This window comes from Morus notabilis, unplaced genomic scaffold, assembly GCF_000414095.1.
Source record: "Morus notabilis unplaced genomic scaffold, ASM41409v2 Scaffold184, whole genome shotgun sequence".
Lineage (NCBI taxonomy): Eukaryota > Viridiplantae > Streptophyta > Magnoliopsida > Rosales > Moraceae > Morus > Morus notabilis.
Window position 1 is genome coordinate 1332682 of NW_010387636.1, and position 24566 is coordinate 1357247.

The 24566-nt window shown below is 34.5% G+C and overlaps 3 protein-coding genes across 3 annotated transcripts; all 3 read left to right on the plus strand.

The window, feature by feature from the left end:
- Window positions 1-3352: 3352 nt before the first annotated feature.
- LOC21409462 (F-box protein At5g07610) lies at window positions 3353-5539 on the plus strand. Its single transcript, XM_010115183.2, has 3 exons — window positions 3353-3384; window positions 3831-3968; window positions 4397-5539. Exons 2-3 carry the CDS (start codon window positions 3834-3836, stop codon window positions 5537-5539), a joined length of 1278 nt encoding a protein of 425 aa, XP_010113485.1. The 5' UTR covers window positions 3353-3384; window positions 3831-3833.
- Window positions 5540-7360: 1821 nt separating this feature from the next.
- On the plus strand, window positions 7361-10803 carry LOC21409463 (proline-rich receptor-like protein kinase PERK4). The gene is made up of 8 exons (XM_010115184.2): window positions 7361-7910; window positions 8366-8917; window positions 9010-9096; window positions 9282-9352; window positions 9445-9521; window positions 9697-9841; window positions 9943-10104; window positions 10508-10803. The coding sequence occupies exons 1-8, from the start codon at window positions 7361-7363 to the stop codon at window positions 10742-10744; spliced, it is 1881 nt and encodes a 626-aa protein (XP_010113486.1). The 3' UTR covers window positions 10745-10803.
- Window positions 10804-13575: 2772 nt separating this feature from the next.
- Window positions 13576-18465, plus strand: LOC21409464 (U1 small nuclear ribonucleoprotein 70 kDa). Its single transcript, XM_024177153.1, is given in 11 exon segments — window positions 13576-13835; window positions 14282-14396; window positions 14509-14588; window positions 14768-14843; window positions 14929-14993; window positions 15083-15145; window positions 16443-16524; window positions 16616-16781; window positions 17158-17226; window positions 17423-17597; window positions 17599-18465. Coding segments are annotated over 11 exon segments (1518 nt in total). The 5' UTR covers window positions 13576-13736; the 3' UTR covers window positions 18127-18465.
- The last annotated feature ends 6101 nt before the right edge of the window (window positions 18466-24566 follow it).

The window sequence follows — 24566 nt, forward strand, 5'->3', positions numbered from 1 at the left end:
AGTAGTTCGCGGGGTCGTATTAACGATTTCAAAATGTTTAATAAATGATTTCTTAAGCAAAGAGATCTTGTGAACTGGTAATAGAGTCTATTGCTGTAAGCCTAGATAGGATGAGGAGATTACATCCTCGGGGGCAGAACCCGAACCCGGTCCGGGTAGGCGAGGCACTTGGTTAGGTAAGTAATTTGTACTAATTACTTGCTGAAGCCTGTAACATGGTTATTTTCAGTTATAGTTCCTTTGAAAAAAAGGATGTGAGGTTCCGGCTGTTCTGTCGGGACTGAATGTCTTATTTTATTTATGTATTCAATTATTCATTCATGTGCTCATTTATTTTAAATATTTCAAATTATATCCTCCTGGGCCTTTCGCTCACGTTTTATGTTTCAAATGTCTAAAACCCCTCCCAGGAGACTCTAGGAGCGGGGCACAGTAGAGGGCGTAGTTGAGTGGTGCTACGGAACGATCAAGTGAGGATTGTGTTCATCCTCTGACATAAAGTGTAAGGAATATGTAAGAATTTGTAATAAATGACATTTGAATTTACTAGACTGTGGATGATGTCTATTGTAATTGATTATTCATTCATGTATGTACGATACTGTATGTCCTGTGGGGTGGAGCCATGTGTGTCAGAGGCTCCTGGATTATGTCGTTTATTTATATTTTTATGCAGTTATGTGTGAGACCCGGTTGGGAATCTACTTTATTAATCCCAAATCGAGTTCTACGTCACCCACCCCGTTTGGGTGGCGTGACAGAAATACACTCATTCAATATCTCACCATATTAACAGTGCGGATAGCACCGTTCCATTCTAAATGGGAATGACATGTATTAATAATGTTTTAATTAAAGATTTTGAACTTTAATTAAATTCATTATGAACAACATTTTTTCTTATTATCCTTAAACATTATCCTCTCGTATATAACACTTATATACAATGTTTAAGGTTACATAAATAATCACGGAATTTTCATTTGATATTCATAAAATATTCATAAATATACGCACATAAAATGATGAATAAACTCTTTTATTAATTAAATAATAAATATCCTATTACATCTCATGCTTCTAGGACACTATTCCCAACAATAAATTGATAAACATCTTACTGACATTTTAAAAAATTATAATAAAAACATAACTAAAGAAAAAAAAATTGAAGGAAAATAACTAAACAAATTTAGAAGAAGAAAGAAATTTCTTTTCTTTTTTAAGGGAGAAGGGAAAAACACACCCTTATATTCACGCAGTGAAATAAATTGAAATAAAAATAACAGAAAAATAGATAAGATGCAGATTTAGGTGGATCGAAAAAATTTCCTACATCTATGGGAGTAGGAGAAAAAAAAACTCACTAACAGTTTTAGAATTACACACTTTCTCACTTTCTTTCTCTACCCAAAACCCCTTACACCCTTGTCTATCTCTTTCTTTACCTTTCTTTCTCTCTTAAAAGGATGCACTCTTTCTCTGCACTTTTCTCTGGGCATACTTTTCTCTGAACACACATAAAGTCTTACACAAAGCACTTAATTATAGACTCTTAATAAGCCATAAAATAACTCTTACCCAACAAAATGAAAATAGTAACTTACTCAAAAATACAAAATTATTACTTTTCTAAACTAATTTGAATAACTTATCTAACAAGAAATTTATTTTGCACACTAATTAGTAATAGAGCCATTATTTCTATTTCATGAACTAACTTGAAAGGGCGAGTTTACTATAAAATAATAGAAGGATAAAAAATAAATTTTAAAAAATAAAGAAATTATAAGTCAACAATTCAAAATTTAGATTTTACTAACGTGTTTACTAATCTATTAGAATCAAATTACTAGGAAAATTAAATTCTTATTCTACTATTTGTACATTCCTTAAAAAATAGAAAGATTTAAAATAAATATATGTGGAAAAAAATACTCTTAGGTGAAAATAATTAAATTGAAATGAAGGAACATTTGTAAAGAAGTCGTTAGTCCTTGTTTTTTAGAAAAGAAATTTAAGGGGTTGTTCTTTTACAATAAAACTCAGAAAAAATTTAAATTTAAGTTACAACTTTATTCAAGTTCACGTTCTTTTAAGCTTCAACTTTATTCAAATTACAACTTTAAACTCAAGTTATAACTCAAATTCAACTCAAAAACTATATTTAAGTAACACTCTAAAAGAACAACCCCTTAATCCATCAGTAAAAGGTAGGAGATAAGTTCCCACTTATGAGCAAACTCAATCGCTTATGAGTATGTTAGGAACACTAATTTAAATATTAATTTTTATGTATCCGTTGATGTGGCATATAAATTATTATTTTTTATTAGTAGATATAATTTTTATTACTAATGTGATAATATTTTAAACACACACTAATATAAAAATGACAACTCATTAATATACAAAAATTAATATTTAAGTTGGAGTATCTAACACTATTCATTTATTATTTATAAGTGTGTCACCCCATTAAATTCTTAAATAATACAAAAAGAAATGTAAAAAGCTTTTTCATTTAAAAAACTCTTTTTTTTTTAAAAAGTACTAGAATAATAAAGGACTCTTTATGCAAAGAATAAAATGAAGGACTTAATTCTAGGAAAAGAGAGACAGTTCCGCATTAGATTTACTCCGCACGCCTCTAAGGCGGAGTTGCTTTTCGGAGACGCATGGCATAATTCTAATTCTAGGGAAATTGAATTTCTTTTCAATGCATAATGTAATGTATATAATTTTTCCTTAAAAAACCAGGATAATTATTATTTTTTAAACTAAGACGATCTCCAATGTATATATTGATACTAATTATATATTTACCATCAAAAAATAAGATATGCTATGTTATTTTCATTTTTACTCAATGTATAATGCTATTTTAAAATTCTAAATCTACAATTGCATGAAAAAATAACATTTCAATTAAGCAATCAAATGTCAAATTTCTCATATGCAATACTTAGTAATAAATTTGTCACAAAATATAACATATGAAAAATTTAGCACAATAAATAACATCGAATTAGAGAATTTTTTTACGTTCAAATACTAAATTTGTAATTAGGACATCAATTATAACATTGCATTAGAAATGCTTTGATTAGAGTTTTTCTTAAAAAAATTGAACAATATTTTTTAAAAAAGAAAATTAACTTTTCTTAATCTTAATCTTAACTTAATCTTATCTCACAATAAAAGAGAGGAACGCGAATAATTATTTTATTTTATTTTATTTTTGCTGGATACGCGACCAATTATTTACAAGAGAATAACTACCTCTAATAAAGAATTCAATTCGACCGCTGTCTTGCAGACCAAGCAAACTCGCAAAGTCTCTCTTCTCAAACATCGTTCAGTCACCATTCTAGGGTTTCGAAGGTTCGCCATTTCCAGTCTCTCTTCGTCCTTCGCCTTCAGATTTCGCTTATTTTCTGCACCTTTCGTTGCATTCTCTGGTCGGACCGTGCGTTTCTCGTAACAGAATTAAAGCATAATATCTCCATCTTTGTTCTTCTCCACTTTGTATGTCCACTTTGCAAGTTTTATTTTTTAGGGTTTTTTCGAGGTTTCTTGGACACTTTCTGAGTCCTGTACAACGCTTCTCTATTTTGGTTTCGATTGTTCTTTGTATTTTGTTTGTTTCGAAAGGAACGAAAGCGAAGAAACACGTTTTTGAATCTTGGAAGAATCGCCGTTTATTGTAAAGAAATCAAGAAATTGGATTGAAAAATATTATCTTTTTCTTTCTGTTTCGTTTCTCCATTAAAATTTTTATCGTTAATCGTAATTAGATATTGAAATTGGCTTCTTTGCTTTGTGAACAGAGAATGGACGACAATCTGATTACAATGGACTCTGATGATGACGAGATTTTCGACTCCGATGAAGATATTTTTGATGAAACTGTTGATGTGATGAATGCTAGGCTTTCACTAACGAAGTCCACACGGGGATTTCGCGTGGTAAGCATAGAAGATTGTTATTTAAGAATTGTTATTTAATGGCCAAAACTTGATTGTTTTGTGTTAATCTCTCTTCTCTTCTGTTCTTAATTGTCATTATCATTCTGTTGCTGGAAATATACCATATCTATCACGTTCTTGTTAGTTACCTGTTGCATCTAAATATTGATCCAAATATATATTTCTCTAAATTCAACAATTTCGATATAAGATCTTGTTCTTGCTCGGTTTGTAGTAAAACAAGCTGCTAAAGGGTTAAGCAATTGGAAGTTTCAAGATCAAGTTCTTTTTACGTTTCCTCTGAATCCGCTAAGTTACAAATAATACTTCTACATTTTGCTTCTTACTTTTTGGAACTTAATATGTGTTATCTTATGAAATTTTCTGATTATATGCTTTTTGTGACATATTTTTATGATTAATTGCAGTGTCATGAACATTCAGATGAAGAAATCGATCAAGATACCGATGGTTGTTCTAAATGTTCTAAATTGTGGAAGCATAAGAAGGACATGACCATTCAAGATGTTGTGAAGGAGCAAGTTCTTTGTTTACTCCCAGCCAAAGCACTTTGCAGGTGCAAAAGTGTTTGCAAAGAGTGGAACCAGTGGATCACTAGACCTTTCTTAGCACACTTGCAGTCTTACTCTTTCCGCGACATCTCTGGTCTTTTTTGCCAAATTCCCTACACAATTAAACCCTTCTTCATCTCACTAAACCATTCTGCTTCTGGCGTTCCCAGCCCCACCCTCAGTTTCTTGCCCGAAGATGTCAAGGTCTGCGCCACATGCAATGGCTTGCTTTGCTGCAAAAGCCATGTCTCTTTCGACACCAAGTACTACATTTGCAACCCTGCAAACAAGGAATGGATGGTCCTTCCCAAGCCGGAATTGTACCACGGGCTGAACTCAGCCGCGGTGCTAGCTTTTGAGCCTACTGCAGACAATGTCAAAGCGCATTTCCAGCTCATTTGTGCCGTCCCTTTGATTGACACTCCAGTTGTGTATTTCGAGATATACTCTTCACGGTCCAACTCTTGGCGTGCTGCGAAGACAGAGTGCTGGGAGCCAGATGCTTTGGTCCTGAATGATGATGGATTCTTCTTGAACGGAGTTGCCTTGTGGGAGACTTCTCACAGTGATCAGGTCCTGGCTTTTCAATTGAAGGATGAGCAATATGGCACGCTTCCCCTCCCTCAAAGAAAGGGATCGAAAGGAGCTTTGTCTGCAATTCATGGAGAGTTGTGTTACATTCTGCCTCATGAAGAGGAAAATGAAGTGACAATGGAGATCTACGGAGGTTTGAATATGAGCCTGAAGTACAACATTCCTCTGAGTCCTGAAGCCTGCTCTGAAGTTGGTGGAAAAGAGTTGAGGGCATTGCCTTGTGTGAATGAAGATCTGCTGACGCTTCTTGTTGGAAATAAGATGTGTGTTTATCACGTGAAAGAAGGGAAGCTTGAGATTATCAGAAACGTTTATACTCAAGATGGGAGGTTTCTGCCCTATGTGAACAGCCTTGTGCCTGTTGGTCAACAGTTGGTGGAGAATGATGAATATAGTGGCATTTGAACGGTTTTAATTTGAAGATTTCTTTTATGACTTTTTCTTTTGATTCATAGGATGATTTGGAGATTTCAACTCTTGAAATTCTCCACAGCTCATTTTGTAGGAGTACTCTACTTGTTTGAACTGATTCTTGTATTTTCTTTTGTTTGTTCATTTGCTTTAAAGCAAAAAGTAAGTTTGTCTGTGCCTTTAGCTATATGTACATGAAAAACGCTTCTTTGTTTGGACTTGTTTTGCCGCTTTTTCTCCGAAGGATATGGGAAAATCTTTTAATGGATAAAGAGATAGAAATTTGAAAAATACGAGCTTCAAATCAAAGTCTGTTTTAATTACTGGTAATTATAGTAGTGGAAATGGAGCCCATCTTTGAAAACTCTTTATAATATAGTTTGATCAACGTCAAAAATGACTAAACTAATGTATGTAATTGGAGAATTCTACAACATGGTATGAAAACAATAACCCATTTAGATTTTCACTTTAGATTTGGTCACTTTCGGGGTTTTTTTTTTTTTTTTTTCTTTTGAGAAAATTACATAACTTGATCTTAGAAGTACACGAGTTTAAATTTTATTCATTACTCTTGATTAATACTATTTTAATTAATATAGTATTTAAATTAAAACAGTATTAATTAAGAGTAAAAAGTAAACATCAAGACTCGTGCAATTTAAATAAGTATTTATTTCTTTTTCCCTTTTTTTGTTGATGTGATTATGCTTAGTACCCCACCGTAAAAAGCTCCTATGTAACAATGAATTGAAGTCGGAGATTTTACATGAAGAAATGGAGAATTCTTTAAAAGGGTATTAAAAATAAACCATCGATGGAATAAAAGTTTTTAAAAAACATCCTGTTAAATTGCATCCGATACGACTCTAATTTGATCTTAATTAAATTTGTACTTGATTTGGGATCTCACTGTTAAAAACCGGATCCAACGGATAGGGTATTTTTGTAACCAACGACAGAATTCTCCTTAAAGAAATATACCTATATTATATTTCAAAAAAAAAAAAAAAACCCCTGTATTATGTTCATAGCTTTTTGTACTTAATTTGCATTTAACTTTTCTTTTGCTATATTTAGGGCCGTGTTCGTACAAGTGTACAGACAAGCGTCCATTGAGGAGAAAAGATTTGTAGTGGAAGTTAAGATTTGTGATCAATTTGGCAATCTCTATAGAAAATTACAGAATTTACGTGCATGGTGGCTATGAGGTGGAAGCTAAGGCTAATTAAGCAGGAAACGGTAAAAGAGAAAACTAAATCAAACTAAGTTAAGAAAAAAGGCAGTTTGAGAAAATTAAGAGGCCCTTCTTTGTAAAACGCGCTTGGGGAAGGAAACTGTCCCTCTTTCAATTGTGGAATCTCCCCCAATGCTTCCTCTTCAATCAGGTAACTTTTTCCCTATTACAAACATTTTGTCCTTTTTTTACTTTTTCCAATCAAACCAAGAAAGAAAAAAAAAACATTGATAGTGCATGAATTAAACAAAAACTCAAATGTACAACACATTTTTTTTAATGGAATTTTGATCAGTTGGGTTTTTTCTTGATGCTCTCATGTATGAATAAATGCAGAGGAGGGTTAGTGACATTATCATTTAGTGGTAATAAATGTAAGAAAAATCATTCTTTGGTTTAATTTGCATGGCTTGTTTTAATTACGTGTTTGTGTTTCCTGCAATAACTTTTTTTTTTGGGGGTGATATTTTAATCATATTTACAGAGGAATTTGATCATTGAGATAGATCATGAGCAGTTGCAGAGGAGGTGAAGGCTCCTGAACCAAAAATCTTTGGCTGGAAGTTCATCACCTAATAATGTCTTCCTCGCCTTCTGTGACTGCTCCGTCCCCTACCTCAGACTCGGCGACACCGCCGCCAACTCCACCGACATCAACATCGCCCCCACCATCATCTTCGCCGTCACCGTCACCGCCATCCAGTTCCCCGCCCCCGAAGGCGTCACCACCACCTCCAGAGGATAAATCATCGTCCCCTCCACCACCTTCTGACAATGCCTCTCCTCCACCTACTCCAAAGAGCAACAACTCAAGTCCTTCTCCTCCGCCGCCACCAACCAATCTCGTCTCGTCACCTCCCCCACCCCATTCTTCTGCCGCTATACCACCGCCGCCGCCAGAGAAGTCTCCGCCGTCGAATTCCACAACGTCGAGCTCCTCCAATACCTCGTCGGGCTCAGTTGCTCTTTCGACATCCACCAAGCAGTTGATAGTTGGAATGACTGTGGGAATAGGGCTGTTTTTACTAGCTATGGTGGTCGTGTGCATGATCTGTGCGAGGAGAAAGAAGAGAAAGCGCGATCATGATCAAATGCAGTACTACGGTGATCCTTCTCATGGTCGCAAAGGTGACAAAACAAAGCATAACAGACGTGATTATCACTATTTGCTTTTTTTTTTTTTTTAAACTGCAATAGATGGTTTTGACATAAAAAAATTTTGTGAATGCACATTAAAATTCTAAATCTCATGCAATTTAAGCAAAACAAAGCGGAAAAAAGGTGCTAATGTGGGATTTGTCATTAGAAAACTTCTGTGAATAACATATACTTTTTTTTTTGTTAGGTACAAACGATATATTATTACTTGCACGCTTTAACATGATAAAACTTTAGGTGATAAATTGCATTTGATTTTTCTGTGAAGACGGTGGATTTCATAAGGATCGGGATAGTTAGACCAAAGTTATATCAAAAGTCAAAGTGACAAATATGGTGAAAATAACTCAATTATTTTTGCATCGATAGCACGAGGGAATTCATGTCGTGGTGATATATGGTTGAATTTGTTACTTTTTGAACAGATAATATGTATTACAACAGTTCACAGAACCCAAACTGGCACATGGGTCCGCAAGTACAAGACCACGTGGTAAGGCTCAACCCGTCACCGCCAGGCCCAATGGCTGGTTCACCGCGCGGGGCATGGCCCACACCCCCTCCTCCTCCTCCACCTCTAAACAGCGGCGAAATGGTGAGCGGCAATTTCTCAGGTCCGCGCCACCCGCCGTTGCCACCTCCCTCACCAGCACTCTCACTCGGGTTCAACAAGAGCACCTTCACCTATGACGAGCTTGCAGCCGCCACTAGCGGGTTTTCGCAGGCCAATTTGCTTGGCCAGGGCGGGTTTGGGTACGTGCACAAAGGAGTCTTGCCCAATGGGAAAGAAGTCGCGGTCAAGAGCCTCAAGTCGGGAAGTGGGCAAGGAGAGAGAGAGTTTCAAGCGGAAGTGGAGATCATCAGTCGGGTTCACCACAGACATCTTGTGTCACTTGTTGGGTATTGCATTGCTGGTGAGCAGAGAATGTTGGTCTATGAATTTGTTCCCAATGGAACATTGGAACATCACCTATATGGTATACTTATTTTTCTTATCCCTTTTGACATGAATTTTACTTCATTCATTGTTGCACATCATACATTACACTTTTGTGTATTTTGGCTGCAGGAAAGGATCTTCCAACCATGGATTGGCCGACCAGGCTTCGGATTGCGATAGGATCGGCCAAAGGGCTTGCATATCTTCATGAAGATTGTAAGAGTTTCACCAAAACTCTCTCTCTCTCTCAATCTATCTTTTTAATACAATACGGAATCAAACACATGCCTCACATATATATTCCCGTTTGATCTAATAGTCATTGGTGATATTCTTTTCTATACTCTGTTTATGATATAAATATGTACACTTATTTTATTTATTTTTTATTCTGCATGTAGGCCATCCACGAATTATCCATCGTGATATCAAAGCTGCCAATATTCTCCTTGATTACAACTTTGAAGCCATGGTATGCGTTGTAACATATATACACACTTAAGCAACTTATTCTGCAAATTTAAATGGCTAGAATGTGGTAAATCACGCTCCACTTTTGTTCAGGTGGCTGATTTTGGGTTGGCTAAGCTGTCTTCTGACAACTACACTCATGTGTCGACAAGAGTCATGGGAACATTTGGGTACGTTATAAGCAACAATTCATTAGTATATCTAGTTTGAAATTTATTAATAGTCAATTATAAGTAAAGACTAAAGTACTTAGAAATGATAATTATAACTTTTTATGTGCAATATTCTTTCTTAAGTACGCTATCATAAGTTGGTCCAATTATAATAATTCCTATGCTAATGCAGGTATTTGGCTCCAGAATATGCATCAAGTGGAAAGTTGACAGAGAAGTCTGATGTTTTCTCATTTGGGGTCATGCTCTTAGAGCTTATAACTGGAAGAAGACCTGTAGATCCCAATAACGCAATTGACGATAGCTTAGTGGACTGGGTTTGAACATCTGAAGCCTTCCATTAAATTCAATTTCTTACTAATTCCCATAATTTATATTTTTTCTCATTGAGGCTTGTTCTCAAACATTACTTGTCCAGGCTCGGCCGCTCTTTCAACGTGCCCTAGAGGATGGCATTTACGACGAGCTAGTGGATCCGCGGCTGGAGAACAACTACAACCCTCGTGAGATGGCACGCATGGTCGCTTCCGCTGCAGCCAGCATCCGCCATTCCGCTAGAAAGCGGCCCAAGATGAGCCAGGTAAGGTGTTTGAATTTTTTATAGAAAAAAAATGTAGCAAACGCGCACACATGTTTGATTATTAAAAAAAAAAAAAAATGTTGTTTATCACTATTTAGTGATACAATCACGCACACATGTGTTTAGGATTTAATACTTTATGTTAATAGAGAGGTTAAAAACACAGTGTTTGAAAAAACATATTATAAATCGTGTGTTTTTAATTTTTTTTCTTTGCTTGTGTGATTTATTGTTCTCAATAGTATGAAATTAGAGTGTCTAATTCTTATTAAAAAAAAGACATTTATCACTACTATATATACACGTCAATTGTTTAGATAGATTTTAAGTGTTTTTTTTTTTTTTTTAAGGTAGCTGTGTTGTTGATTTAAATAGGGAAATTAATTTGTTTATGTGAAAACAGATTGTGCGGGCACTGGAAGGAGATGTTTCGTTGGATGACTTGAACGAAGGGGTGAGACCTGGTCAGAGCACTATTTACACCTCAAGTGGAAGCTCCGATTACGATGCAAATGCCTATGATGCTGACATGAAGAAGTTCAGAAAGATGGCGTTGACCAGCCAGGAATTCGTGAGCAGTGATTTCGGGACTTCTAGTAATGACTCGAGAGAAATGGCTAACCAAAAGCAACAAATTTGACTTTCAACTTTGGAAAACTGTCAATTGTTTGAGTCTGCCAAATTGAATTAGGAATGAAACGACTGCCTCTTTAGGGGTCGTATTTGTACAACAATCATTGGTGTATGGATTTGGGTTCTGAAGATTGTAAGAGTTCCGTTGATGTACTTCAAGTGCTTGTGTGAAACGCGCCATATCTTTGATTGTGTTAATTAGTAGATGATTATTACTCTCTTTTGTAGTGTGGATTTATAATGCACAAATAATTAAACTTGTATTTGCGTGTATGCGATGTCGTTTCTTTTGTATAGTCCTCGTTTTTTTCCCAACTACTGTTGCTCTCTACTGTGGTCGTTAGGAGTCGTTTTCTGTTTTTCGCCTTGTAACTTTGTTGTCGTTTTAATCTTATATCATCGTTTCTAATTCTGACGCGTCCTTCATCGTGTTATGCTGTTTACTCCTTTCTACCAGTTAAGGGTGTTCAGAGAGTATATTACACGGATTAAGGGATTAGAAAAAAAATTCAATTCGTTACTAAGCCCCGACCTAATCTAATCAACTTTGAAAATAACGGATTTCGCGTGAGGCTTTAATAAAAATAACTCAATAGGAAAGTTTTATTAATAAAATAACTTTTAAAAAAAATTTATTTGTAAAATGATAACAAAACGATCAGAAATTATCACTTTTTATAAATAAATAAAAAATGACCGGGTGGTCATTCTTTATAAAAAAATAAAAAAATGTTATTTTGTTAATTTCACTTTATTGGATAATCATTCTAACATATTTCTCGATTAAAATACACAAATTCACGAATTGAGCTTATGTTTTGGGACTTTCAATTTAACACTCTTGTGGGTCACTACTCTTATAAAATTAAAAATAAACACACGTATAAGATAACATAAAATGAAAATGGTTCAACAAAATCCAATTCGTTCCTACATAAACAAATTCAAGTTTTTACAATAAACCAAAATGTAGGGTTAAATGTATCATAACAAACAAACATCAATAAAACTCAAAGTAAAGTCTTCATCATTCATCAACCTTATATATTTTTAAAAGAAAATAAGACAAATACCTCTTAGAAGTGCATAGATTTAGATTTTTACCATTTACTTTTTATCAATAAATATATTAGTCAAAAGATATTAAGGAGTAAAGGGAAAAAATCCAAACTCCTATACTTTAAGAGTAAGTTCAATAATTTTCTCTTTTAAAAAAAAAAAACTCATGTATATGTATAAATATATATCATACATTAAAAAAAAACAAATATATTATACACAATTATTGAGAAATATATAGAAAAAATTATAATACATATAGTTCGGATTGATAGATTATGCGGATTGAGAAATGTTTAATCCGCAATTCAATCCGTATCTTATATATTAGAAAAATCATGATTCGTTACCAATTCAAAATTTTCTCAGCCTAATCCAATTAAGTGAATTGATAGGTTCAATAAACACTAATACTACTAGGTCTCATTCAGTTCTCCAATTTGAGTTTTCAATTTCAATTTATTACAATAAAAAGCTCTCACAAAAAATCACATCTAATTTTTTCTGCTACAATAAATTTTTTTTTTATAAAAAGTCACATTTAAACTCAAATTAAAAATTCAAATCGGAGAACTTATTGATGTCCCGGTCCTCGTTCTCCATTATTTGGCTAGCACGTCACCTTAATAATTGTGCTAAAGAACAAGGACAACATAATATTGGAATCCAATGATGGATTTCTTTTCCTTCTCTTTTGTAAAATTCATGTTAAAAACACTCTTGACGCATCTAATGATGGATTGGTTTTCCTTTTTTCTTTCGTAAAATTCATGTTAAAAACACTCTTGATGCTACACATTGCTCCTTTTTAATATGATGAGACTAGATTTCACGAGCTCTAAAAAAATTTTAGTACTTTTAATTTTGTTTAAAAAGAGTTAATTTTAAAATAGGAGTATATGATAAATTCGTGTCTTATTTGAATTAAGGTTAAGATGATCACTCGAATAATGAACGGAGATCTACATGTGACACTAGTGGCGGAACCACCTTAGATCGAGTAGGGACGACCGCCTATACTGACTTAAAGTGGTCCTTTAATATTACCACAATTAAATTTTATTTTACATTTTTTCTCTTATATTGCCCCCTAATTTTTTCTTTAGTGACATTTATGTGATATGTTTTTCATTATACCTAAAGTTTTACTTTTGAGTATCTTATATTTTAAACTTAAAAATTGTTAAATAAATCAACAATCAATGACATTATGAAATAAGTTCATAATTTTGTGACGTGTACATTTTAAAAGGTGAATTCAACTTAATTAGAAAATTGATTTATTTAAATTAAAAAATATAAAAATAATAAAATAAAATAATATTATTATTATTTTAGTATAAAACTGATAAAAGTTCTTAATTTTGTCACTGCGACACACATAATTATTTTTAAACGATATTTTGATAAATTTTTTAAAAATATGAATTTTAGAAAAAGATAATAAAGTAAAAAAATTACTAAAAGAAGATTAAAAATTATGGTGGCATGAGGTGAGAGTAAATAAATTTTTTTTAAAAAGATGTGAATATCCTAGGTATAGTGAAAATAATTTAGAAATTCAAAAAATATAAAGTCTCATTTATTTTATCGATTTAAATTTAAAATTTAAGTTTTATTACAATAAAAAAATTTTAAAAATAGACACATCTAATTTTTTTATTATAATAAAAAATTTTAAAATAAAATTACATATCAATTTAAATTAAAAATTAGAATAAGTGAATTAAATAGACGCTTAATAATTTTCAACTGGCTATAAATACCCTTGCAAAACCATTCCCCTTTTTTTGTTGCCGCTTTCACGACCTTCCGATTCTACCCGATCGGTTCATTCGGATCCGAACCCCCACCAACCCCACAAACGCATATGATCTTCTTCTCCCATCTGATAATCGCGCACAGAAAAAAACCCTAGCTCATTTCTCTCTCACTCCGCCATGGGAGACTTCAACGATCCCTTCATGCGCAACCAAAACGCCGCCGTCCAGGCCCGCACCAAGGCGCAGAATCGCGCTAATGTCCTTCAGCTTAAGCTGGTTTGTCTCCGATTTCCTGTTTCTGCGAAAGCTTCCGAGTTTCTTCTTCGTTTATTGAAGTTCTAAGGCTGTTGTTCTTCGGTTTTAGCTAGGGTTTTACCATTATTTCTGTAAACCCTAGGTCCGGATTCAAAATACTTGATCCGTATTTTCGCTATCCTGATTTTAAATTTTTGTTGATTTTGTTTTACCTTTTTAATTGTGGATTGATTACTCAAATTCTATTACCTGTTGAATTTAGTCAATTATCCTCTTAAATTGATGTCACAAGTGATTGTGAAAATTGAACTTTTGAATCTATGCGTTTTACGATGCAGTTTTCTCGTTGTATACACACACGCATATAAATATACAATTTTGGTGAAAATTTTGTTCAAAGAGTTGATAATACTGGACTGGATTTATTCGATGAGCGAGTATTAAAGTTTGTTTGGTAATTTGGGCAGATTGGGCAGAGTCATCCCACTGGTCTTACCAACAACCTCTTGAAGCTCTTTGAGCCTCGACCGCCGTTGGAGTTTAAGCCGCCTCCGGAAAAAAGAAAATGCCCTCCTTTGACTGGTTTTAAAAAATATTTATTATTTTTTTTAAATTATTTTTTCCGGTTTTGTTTCTTTTGGGTATTAATATGCGTGCTTCAGAAGTTGATATTTTATTGTTTCTGGTCATCAAGGGATTGCACAATTTGTGAGTAAGTTTGCAGAGCCTGGAGATCCCGAGTATTCTCCACCGGTTCAAGAGGCAGAAACCCCCGTACGTTTTTTTATATTTTTAAGATTTTATGTTGAATTTATCTCTTTTGTTGTGATCAAAATTACTTCGTTAGCCATTAGAATCAATGATAAGAATAGAGAGAAATCAATAATCACGTTATTTTTACCTCTTTTTTTTTGCATATGGTTTGTATTGGTGAAATGATTTTGTCGATTCAGACACAAAGAAGGGCTAGAATACACCATTTAAGACTTGAGAAGGGTGCAGCAAAGGCTGCTGAGGAACTAGAGAAATGTAATGACACTTTTCTTCTTTTACCTGTAATATTGTGGAGCTTATTACCATTGTTATAGCTTTTCTGATATGCCTTTCTTTGCAGATGATCCACTTAATGATCCGAATATTTCTGGAGATCCATACAAGACTTTATTTGTGGCTAGGCTTGTAAGTGACTTTATCTGATAGACTAGTATTTCCAAATTATAGCTTGGATATTTCTACAGTTGACTTGTTACCTGTGTATATCCTCGCAGAATTATGAGACAACTGAGAGCAGAATTAAAAGGGAGTTTGACGTTTATGGGCCTATCAAGCGGGTAGGTATTTTAAGCCCCCAAGGGGATTTGGTAAGAGGTTCCATTTTTTGTTTATAGATTTATCATTTGTTTTTAGTTTCAAAATCCTTAATAAAATGAGAATCTACTCTACTTCTCATCTTTGAAAGTAAAGGTTACAGGTTCGAGTTCCAAATATATTTAATTCGTTCTTTCTTTCTATTTTGTCTGAATGAGCCACCAAAGTACTTTATTTCTTTTCTTTCTTTTTTATTTTTTTATAACTTCCATACGCATAAGATTATTTTAAAATCCACTTTTTGGCCAACTCGACTGTGACAAATGACAAATCTTGTGCAAAATACTTGACTGCAAAAGTGCATAGTAAGTATTTTGATTGTCAAGCTGATCTTTGTTGCGTTTTGGATTTGTGTAATGGAAGATAGAAAAGTATCCCTGATATAGATCTACCATTAGTGGAGTGTTGCTACGAGTTTTTAATACAGGTGTCACTGACGATATGCTGATAATGCCTGGCGGGTTTGTTCATTTATCCTTAGCTCTCTCTCATTAGTTATGTTTAGAGATCTTCTTGGAATGGGTCTTTTAGGTCTTTTGTTGGTTTTAAGTTTTAACATTTAAAGACGTATCCCTGGTAAGGGGGGAATTATTCGGTAAATGGATCCCATTATGTTCTACCAATCAAATTCCAAAGATGGGGTGATCATCCTGCACAGCAAAGCCCTTTTAATTTGAGAAGAGCAGTGATGCATTGGGCCTTTTGGCCTTTATTTCAAGGAACAAAAAGAGAATGACAACTTCTATTCTTTTCCAGCACTGGGTAAAAAATCTAGGGAGTATTAGTTTCTCTTTCTCCTTATTTTGATTTTTTAATACCTGCACTTTTTGCTACTAAAAGTTGTATTTTTGACCTTAAAGGCTCTCAAATAAGTATCAGCGATCAAGGTGTCCTGGTATTTTCTAGTCTTTACAACTTTTTCTTAATTATATAAAAAATTTTCCCTGGTAAGGGGAGGTTAATATGTTCAACAACTGGTAAATTGGCCACATTAAAGCCCATTTTTCTGCAACTCTAGCTGGTGGTGATGCATCTTGCGATTGGAAGCCTATGATATAAAGGTGAGCACGGCTAATTAGGCATAGTGCCTGTCTGCCGTGCCGTTTAGGATTTAACTCTCAAGTTTCTGTAGTACATTTGCTCAGTTGCAGACGTTAGATAGCGTTTGTGTATAATTTTTGTTCTCCTTAACAAACTCTTAACTTAGGATCTGTATAATCTTGCTTTTCTGGCTTATTCATTTTTTTTCCGTGTCTCCAGGTTCGTTTAGTTACTGACAAGGAGACAAATAAACCACAAGGCTACGGGTTCATTGAGTACGTGCATACAAGGGACATGAAAGGTTTGCTTAGTTGCGACATCTTATTGTTTTCTGTCCGATACCCAAGCCTTGAATTACTTTGTTTCTGACCACTGATTTATGCATCATACAGCTGCATACAAACAAGCTGATGGGAGGAAAATTGAAGGTAGAAGAGTGCTTGTAGATGTAGAACGTGGGAGAACTGTCCCGAACTGGCGACCTCGCCGACTGGGTGGTGGGCTTGGAACCACAAGAGTTGGAGGTGAAGAAGTAAATCAGAGATATTCTGGGAGGTAATGATTTTTTTTTTTGTTGTTGGGGATACCTGGAAGGGAATGAATCTGGTTTCTGACAGGAAAACTTTGTGGTTTATTGGGAAGAGTTATATGATGCTGTGTGATGCAGATCGTATTTTTGAAACCTAAATATAAGGGATACATTCATACGAAATATGCTTCATTGCCTGTTCTTATGTATCATTTTTTCATGTGGTATAGGAGTAAAATTTTAACTGTTTTCGATTGAAAGTGTCCTTGTGTACTAGTTTGACTTTCAATTGGATCAAGTATTACTTTTTTGTCATGTTTATGGTGTTAAACTTTGAAACTATTTTTTGATCCAATATGAAGCATGTTCTCTCCCCCAATTTTTTTTTTTTTTTTAATTTTTGTTTATTGCACAGGGAGCAGGAAGACCTCGATCTGAGGAGCCGAGGACAAGGGATGATCGGCATGTAGACCGGTAAGATTATATATTTAGATCTCTATAAATTTTCGCCAACTGTTCTTAAGTCTTTTATCTGCACTTGGTTATGCTTCATGCGTATTGTCAAGCTCTTTGAGTACTCCTGGTTTTGTCATGGCATCTTATGTGTGTGTGTGTGTATTTATTTATTTTGAAGAGGTCTTTATGTTTATATTGAATGAAATTATTCCAGGGATAGAGAAAAATCTCGTGAAAGGGCAAGGGACAGAGATAAAGAACGGGAGAAGTCGCGTGAGCGCTCCCCTGAACGTGCCCGTGAGAAGTCTAGGGATCATGATAATAGAGAGGATAGACACCACAAGGATCGTGATAGGAACAGGGACAGGGATAGAGAAAGGGAAAAGGGAAAGAGACCGCGGTCGTGAACGTGACCGAGGTCGTGATCGTGATAGAGGGCGGGACCGCGGCCGTGATTATGAGCGTGATCGAGATAAAGAACGTGATCGGGAGCGTGACCGTGATCGTCCTCGAGATAGGGACAGGGATTATGAGGTTGGGGACCCTAACCACGACCGTGGACATTCCCGTGATGGTGAGGCTGAATATGCTCGTGTTGATTCAAAGCATGAGAGGGACCGTCACGGCGAAAAGGATCGAGATTATGACCACTTGGCACCAGAAGATGACCGGGGATGGTACGAACAACCAGAACATGGGCATAGGCACCCAGATCATGATCATGACAGTGATCATTATGAGCATCACCGTGGTCAGTACGACCATATGGATGTCCAGGATGAACGTGACCGCTATGAGCAACATCCTGATCATGATCGTGACCATTATGATCATATGGAGGATGACTACAACTATGAGCGTCGAGATGTGGACCGCGACTATCGACGATCTGAGAGGTCCCTTTCTCAGGAGTACTGAGTACTGAGGGTGGAAGTGAAGTGTCACTCCCAGATTTCCAACTTACATGCTTTAATCAACTTAAAAGATGACATTATATGGAAGCTGTTCCGCACAAGATACTTTGTTTTGGATTCAAATCCTTTGTTGTGTGTTCAAAGATCAAAGATTTTTATTTTTATTTTTCCGCTTTAGGTTACTTTTTTTATTATTATTATTATTATTTTAATTTTGCTGAATACCGCTTGAGGGTACTTGCTTTAGTTGGTAGACTTTTGTTTTTGAGAGCCTTTGCTGCTGGCGTATGTGGGATATTGTCGTTAGCGTGCAAGAAAAAGTGGATCATATTGTCTTTGTTGATGTTCTCAAACTCTTCTGTGCTTGAATTTTTAAATCGCACTAATATTATCTGGCAAAGTCTCCAGTCTGTACCGGAGCGCACTTATGTATGTTTTTTTTAAAATGCGTATTTTCTCTTTAAAATGTATACGTTTCTTCTTAAAATATGTATATATTATATATTTTACTATAAAAAAAAATGTATATATTTTAAGTGAAAATTTACACGTTTTAAAGAGAAAATATACATATTTTAAAGAAGAAATATACAAATACCGCTCCAGTTTAATGCCGGATTGGAGACACTTCCATATTATCAATTAGTATGCGAATCTAAAAAAATTCTCAATGCATAAACGTAAGTAATAGCATTAATAGTCTACACTTTTTTTGTTCTAACCAAGTAAAACTTCCTTTTATATATGGTTTAATATAATAACAGGATCATTAATGAAGTGTAGAAGACCGACTTGGGAAAGTATTCTCTCATTTTGTGAAATCTATTTGGAAGTTTGTATCCTCGTAACAGGAATGTTCTTTCCATTCCTCTAGCCTCTATATCTACAATATCAGCCGTCTTTTCATTTTTCGGATTAGTTGATCATTTTAATCAACCCTTGTTTTTTGTTTTTTTTATAATATGTATTTTCTCACACAAACGTTAGTCTTTAGTATTAAACTTTATTGTTCTGGTCCAAACTCTGACTTTAACGCATCGTTTTTCTAAATCACTGTGTATGAAAAGGACTTTTTTGATATAGTTTAAATGTAACTAAGAAACCACATTTTCAATCTCTGGAAATGTAAGGCAGCAACATAACAACATAATAAATCACGCCATAACTTTCTCTATTCATGTCAACAAAGAGATTTCATGCCACAAGTCCGTAAAGTTTGCATTTTTAAGAAAACCTAAACTTTATTTTTCCAAGTTTCATCCTTTTGGTTATTACTACCAAAGTTTCACTACATAACCAACATCAACGTTCAAACATGCTTAGATCCAATATAATTCCATTGATATTAAAGAATAATAACAATAAAGTTCCATTTTCAAACTAAAAATCATCAAACACACTTTTTCTAGAAAAAGTTTCAAACTTTTATACCTAGAATTCAAGAATGGATCTTTCACCTGGTTTACTCTTTGGTAGTCCTTAGATCTCCTTGATCCTCCTCCAGAAAAACAAACTATTAGAACTTGAATGAAAGCTTTATGAGGAGAAATGAAAAAAAATTCTAAGGAATTATACTTACACCCATGGCTATTTATAGCCATAGGCCTAGCCTTGAGAGGGCTTGCTTGCAATATTTTTTTGAATCATCTAAAGATGGAGGGGCTTCCTCGTGCAAATTTTTGGGGCATTTTATGAACATGATGGCTTTTGGTTGGTTTACGTGTAGTTGATGACTTCATAAATAGTGACATGGTATGGTGAAATGGGTGATGTCACGATAGTAACTTAGGTTTGGCGATGACTCAATTGTCTCGTTATCTAATCTCCACCATGGATCTCATCCATCGCTTAATCCTATCCTTCCTTTAATGTCCAGTATTCTCACATTCTTGCATTCCATGATTTAATGGAAATAATTGCCTGACATAATATTTTCTTAATCGTTTAAGATGCATTCATTCATGCTAATAATGCCTATTTTTTAAAATTGCATTATGTGCTCATTGTATTCATTGCAATCTATTTATAAAATATAGTGCAATTAAATTTTCATACGATAATACCTCGTATTACAACTTCCATTTCAGTTGCCTTGTTACAGAATTTACATGAGATAAAACAAAATTTCAATAATAGGCTAAGAAAGGCAGAGGATACCAAAATTACAATCTAAAGGCCATGTAGAATAATATATAGTCGATACACCAGAATGCATCCCACTTTTAGCAATTTTTCTGGAAGAACTACACTATACCCCTGTGCTGCTCCAAAATCAATCCAGGCATTTCAATGCACAAAATCGAAGCAAAACGGATTTAAATTGTAAACAATCAGCAAAGTCAGAACCAGCTGGCAAGTGCCAATTATCAGCATAATTTACATTTTAAGAAACAAATCAGTCTAAAATATAAGGAACAAAAGATAGAAGAAAAGAAAGAAAGAATAAAGAGATTTTACGTGGTTCGGCAATTTCACCTACGTCTACAGATCAGAATATGTTTTATTCATTCATGATTCACTGATGCATTTACAACGAATTGTACATGATTATATAGGGTTTAAAATTAGGCTAAGAGATATCCTACAATCAGAGCATATGAGTTTTCACACCCATATTACAATCAATCACTCCAAAAATGGAAAGGATCATAAAACATAAATACAATGAATATTTGACAATTATCTCAAATCCTAACACTCCCCCTCAAGTTGGTGCATACCAACTTGAAAAAGAGATAGCGATAGATCTTGGATGACGCTCTTCAACAGCGCTCTCCAATGGGATCAATGATAGCAAAGGATCAAAGAGATCAACAGAATCAAAGGGAACAAATGGATTATGGGATCAAAGGGATCAAGTGGGATCAAATATCAAGGATCAATGGTAGTGGTTCAAAGGATCTATGGGGTTTCAATGGATCTGTGGTGGTATAAAAGATCATATCAGATCAAAAGGAATGTGTGATTATATTGGCTATACGGTTACATGGGATTATATTGGCTATACGGGTTATATCGGCTAATGGGCTGGTGTGGTTTTACATATCACAAAATGAATGAGGAAACACGATTGACAGAGAAACGGAAGTGGCGCGACTGCTCTGTAGACGGCACTGGTATAGTGCTGGTGTTCGGTGCTAGTCTTCAATTGGTTTATGCAGGAGTTCAAATGGCCAGCTGATTGCGCAGGGATTTGGAGTTTGCAGATCCGAGGGTGATGGGGATGAAACACTTTTTTTGTTAAGAGCTAAGAACTCGCGGAAGGTGAAGAACGCTGATTTTCTGGTTTTAGTTTCCAAGCGCCGATAGGATTCAAATCAGCTCTGATACTATCTAAAAATAAGGAACAAAAGATAGAAGAAAAGAAAGAACAAATAGATTTTACATGGTTCGGCAATTTTACCTAAGTCTACGGATCAAAATATGTTTTATTCATTCATGATTCATTGATGCATTTACAACGAGTTGTACATGATTATATACGGTTTGAAATTAGGCTAAGAGATCTCCTAAAATCAAAGCAATACGATTTGTTCACACCCATATTACAATCAATCACTCCATAAATGGAAAGGATTATAAAACATAAATACAATGAATAGAGTTTTCTTATCTCAATTATCTCAAATCTCAACAATCAGAATAGAGTTCCAAGACAAAGATGTAAAACGTTTTCTTAAGCAATTCGTGCATAACTCAAAAAAGGAATAAAACAGATTCCAATCGCACGCTCTAAAGCTATCACCTCTTGCCGTATAGCTAGCTAAAATTTTCCTCGTGCAGACATAACCTCCACAATAACTAACATCCAAATTGTGCTATCAACCCAACTCTAACTACTTTACAATGTTTTCAGAGAAATAATATTTACAATGAACAGAATTGAGTAACTAATGACGGGGCTCATACTAAATCTGTGATAAGCCTCCCCATCAGTCAGGTTGTCAAACGAGAAGTGCGGAGGCTATAGGTGGAAGATTTGGTTAAAACCAATCCTGTTAGTAGGGAAGTTAGAAGGATATGGAGCTATTAGCTAGTTGATCGTGCATAGAAGGCCATTATAGGAGTTAGAGGGGCGATAATGAAGGGATGGGAAAAGATCAGTAGAGCAGTTATTTGGATGAGTGAACAATCAGCTCTTGCTGAAGGGAGCGAGACTGCACTCTTGAATATCCTGTCACATGTAACATTCTCAGATCTATTGATTTAATAAAGCCATTTACTGAGTTTTCACCAATTCTACTGTCTTCCCCATTGAATCCTATGAAAATTAGGTTTTCTACAATCTGATGGTCAAATAGCACAACAAAATCGCACAAAAGTTCCACCGAGCTGTTAAACACGTTAGTCAACAAGAACAACTAAAAAACTCATCACAGTTATAGGCTGATATTACAGAACATGAACAAAATCACCAATAACACTTTGCAATTGCATCAGACGGACTTCATATTACCAAATTATCAAGCCTCCTTTAAAGCAAAAAAAAAAACTTTGTACTTTATCAGGTCAAGAAATTATTAGAGAAAGTATTTAATTTTCAGTTCAACTCATATACTCGGATGCCTAGAAAAAAATACATGAAATCAGAAAAGATAGAAGGACAATTTAATAAATCAGAGGCAAAAAAATCAGGATTTATATACATCCTGATCCCACGTGCAACCAGCAAGAGAGACCAAAAAATCCCGCACAAAAGAAAAAAAAGTTGAAATCAGAAAAAAATAAACCTTCTAAAAAGAATTATAACAAAATCAAATCTATTAGTCAATAAGAAATTGCAATACACGTATTCTTACATATTCTTATGAATCCCCGAAAAAAGCAACATAACTCCAACAATAATCATCTTACGTAGAGAAAGAATAAGAAGAAATGGTAACACGAAAAAACAAAAATCAAATGCAAGAAATTTTTTTCCTCTAAAATTCCATCCTGTTTCAGACAATGTAAGAAGAAAAAGTACCAATTCCAGCAATACAAACACCAGAGGTCAGCAATAATCAGGAAAAATAAAGCTTCTAAAAAGAATTATAGCAAAATTAAATGTATTACTCAATAGGAAATTACACTACATGTATTGTTATGAATCCCCAAAAATTTATACGAAATAGGCCAAAAAAAAAAAAAGGAAAAAAAAACAACGAAAAAAGGGAAAAAAACGAAAACGAAGAGTGAAAAATCAACATGCAAAAACGCAAACAAAAACGGCGATTGAAACCAACACAAAACCCAGAAAGAAGAATGAGGGAGTCGCGGACAAACATAACAACATAAACCAGCAAAAAATCACAAATCGAATCAGTGAAGGAACTGAAAAAACAAAATAAAAAGTGGCAAAATTTCCACCCAAATGCAATATTTCCAGCAAAACGAAAGAGAAGAAGCAAATCGGAAGCCAAAAAAAAAAAAAAGAAGGAAAAGGCAGCGACAAAATGGAGGAGGCGACAGACACAAAACGATGGAGGAAGAATACAACGTAAGATGCGAAGACAACGAAATCACAGAGGAAAAGCCAAAAAATTCCCACAAAACAAAACAACGGAACATAATGAAATGGAAAAAACAAGGAAAAAAACTTCCAGCAAAAACAAAGGAACAAAACGGAATCAAATGAGAAGAAAAAGGAGAGAAAAAAAAAAGCGGGAGCAAAAACGGCCCAGGAGGAAGAAATGAAAGGAGAAAAGAGTAGTAAGGCAACATGGCGCAAAATAAACAACGGAACAAAACGAAATCAAATGAGAAGAGAAGCAGAGTTCGGGGGTACTGAGAGAGGCGGCGAGATTGGAGTGATCGAAGAAACTGGAAGGTCCAGGGATTTGTGTGGACCAAAATGACCGAAAAGCCCCCTACCAATTGAAGGGGGAGAAAGGGCAAAATAGGCAATATGTACAGTAAAAGACCAAGCAGCCCCTGCACGGAAGGAAGGAAGAGGAGGGAAAGAAGGACAAAATCGTCATTTTACTGTAGAAGAAACAACAAAATAAGCCTGCGTGATCAGTAATCCCCAACTCTCCTTTAGATTATTCTATTTGGAAAAGAGGTGACTTTATATGAGAATTTTTTATTGTAATAAAAAAATTAAATGTGATTATTTATAAAAAATTTTTACTGTAAAAAAATTTAAATTCTAAACTTAAATAGCGAAGTGAACGGAACCTAATTTGTTGGTATACTACGATTCGTCTCAGTACGTACTTCACATGACAATTTGTTTGCTTTCATATATAATAGGTTGTCAATGTCGTAGCTGTTGTTGCAGTTTTTTTTTTTTTTTTTTCCTTCACTAATTTCCTAAATGAATTTAAATGTAGAAAATTATATATTTTTAAAACGTTTAACCATATATTTAAAATTAATTAATATAGTAGATTTAGGTGTAACATTTAAAGTACACTAAAAGGGAGAAAATGACTAGAAAAATTAGCATTAAAAAATGGAGAT

Coding starts and splice junctions, on each gene's coding strand:
- LOC21409462 (XM_010115183.2), top strand. CDS start 3,834: ATGGACGACAATCTGATTACAATGGACTCTGATGATGACGAGATTTTC. Junction 3,969..4,396: donor CCACACGGGGATTTCGCGTG/GTAAGCATAGAA, acceptor GATTAATTGCAG/TGTCATGAACATTCAGATGA.
- LOC21409463 (XM_010115184.2), top strand. CDS start 7,361: ATGTCTTCCTCGCCTTCTGTGACTGCTCCGTCCCCTACCTCAGACTCG. Junction 8,918..9,009: donor ATTGGAACATCACCTATATG/GTATACTTATTT, acceptor TTTTGGCTGCAG/GAAAGGATCTTCCAACCATG. Junction 9,353..9,444: donor ATTACAACTTTGAAGCCATG/GTATGCGTTGTA, acceptor ACTTTTGTTCAG/GTGGCTGATTTTGGGTTGGC.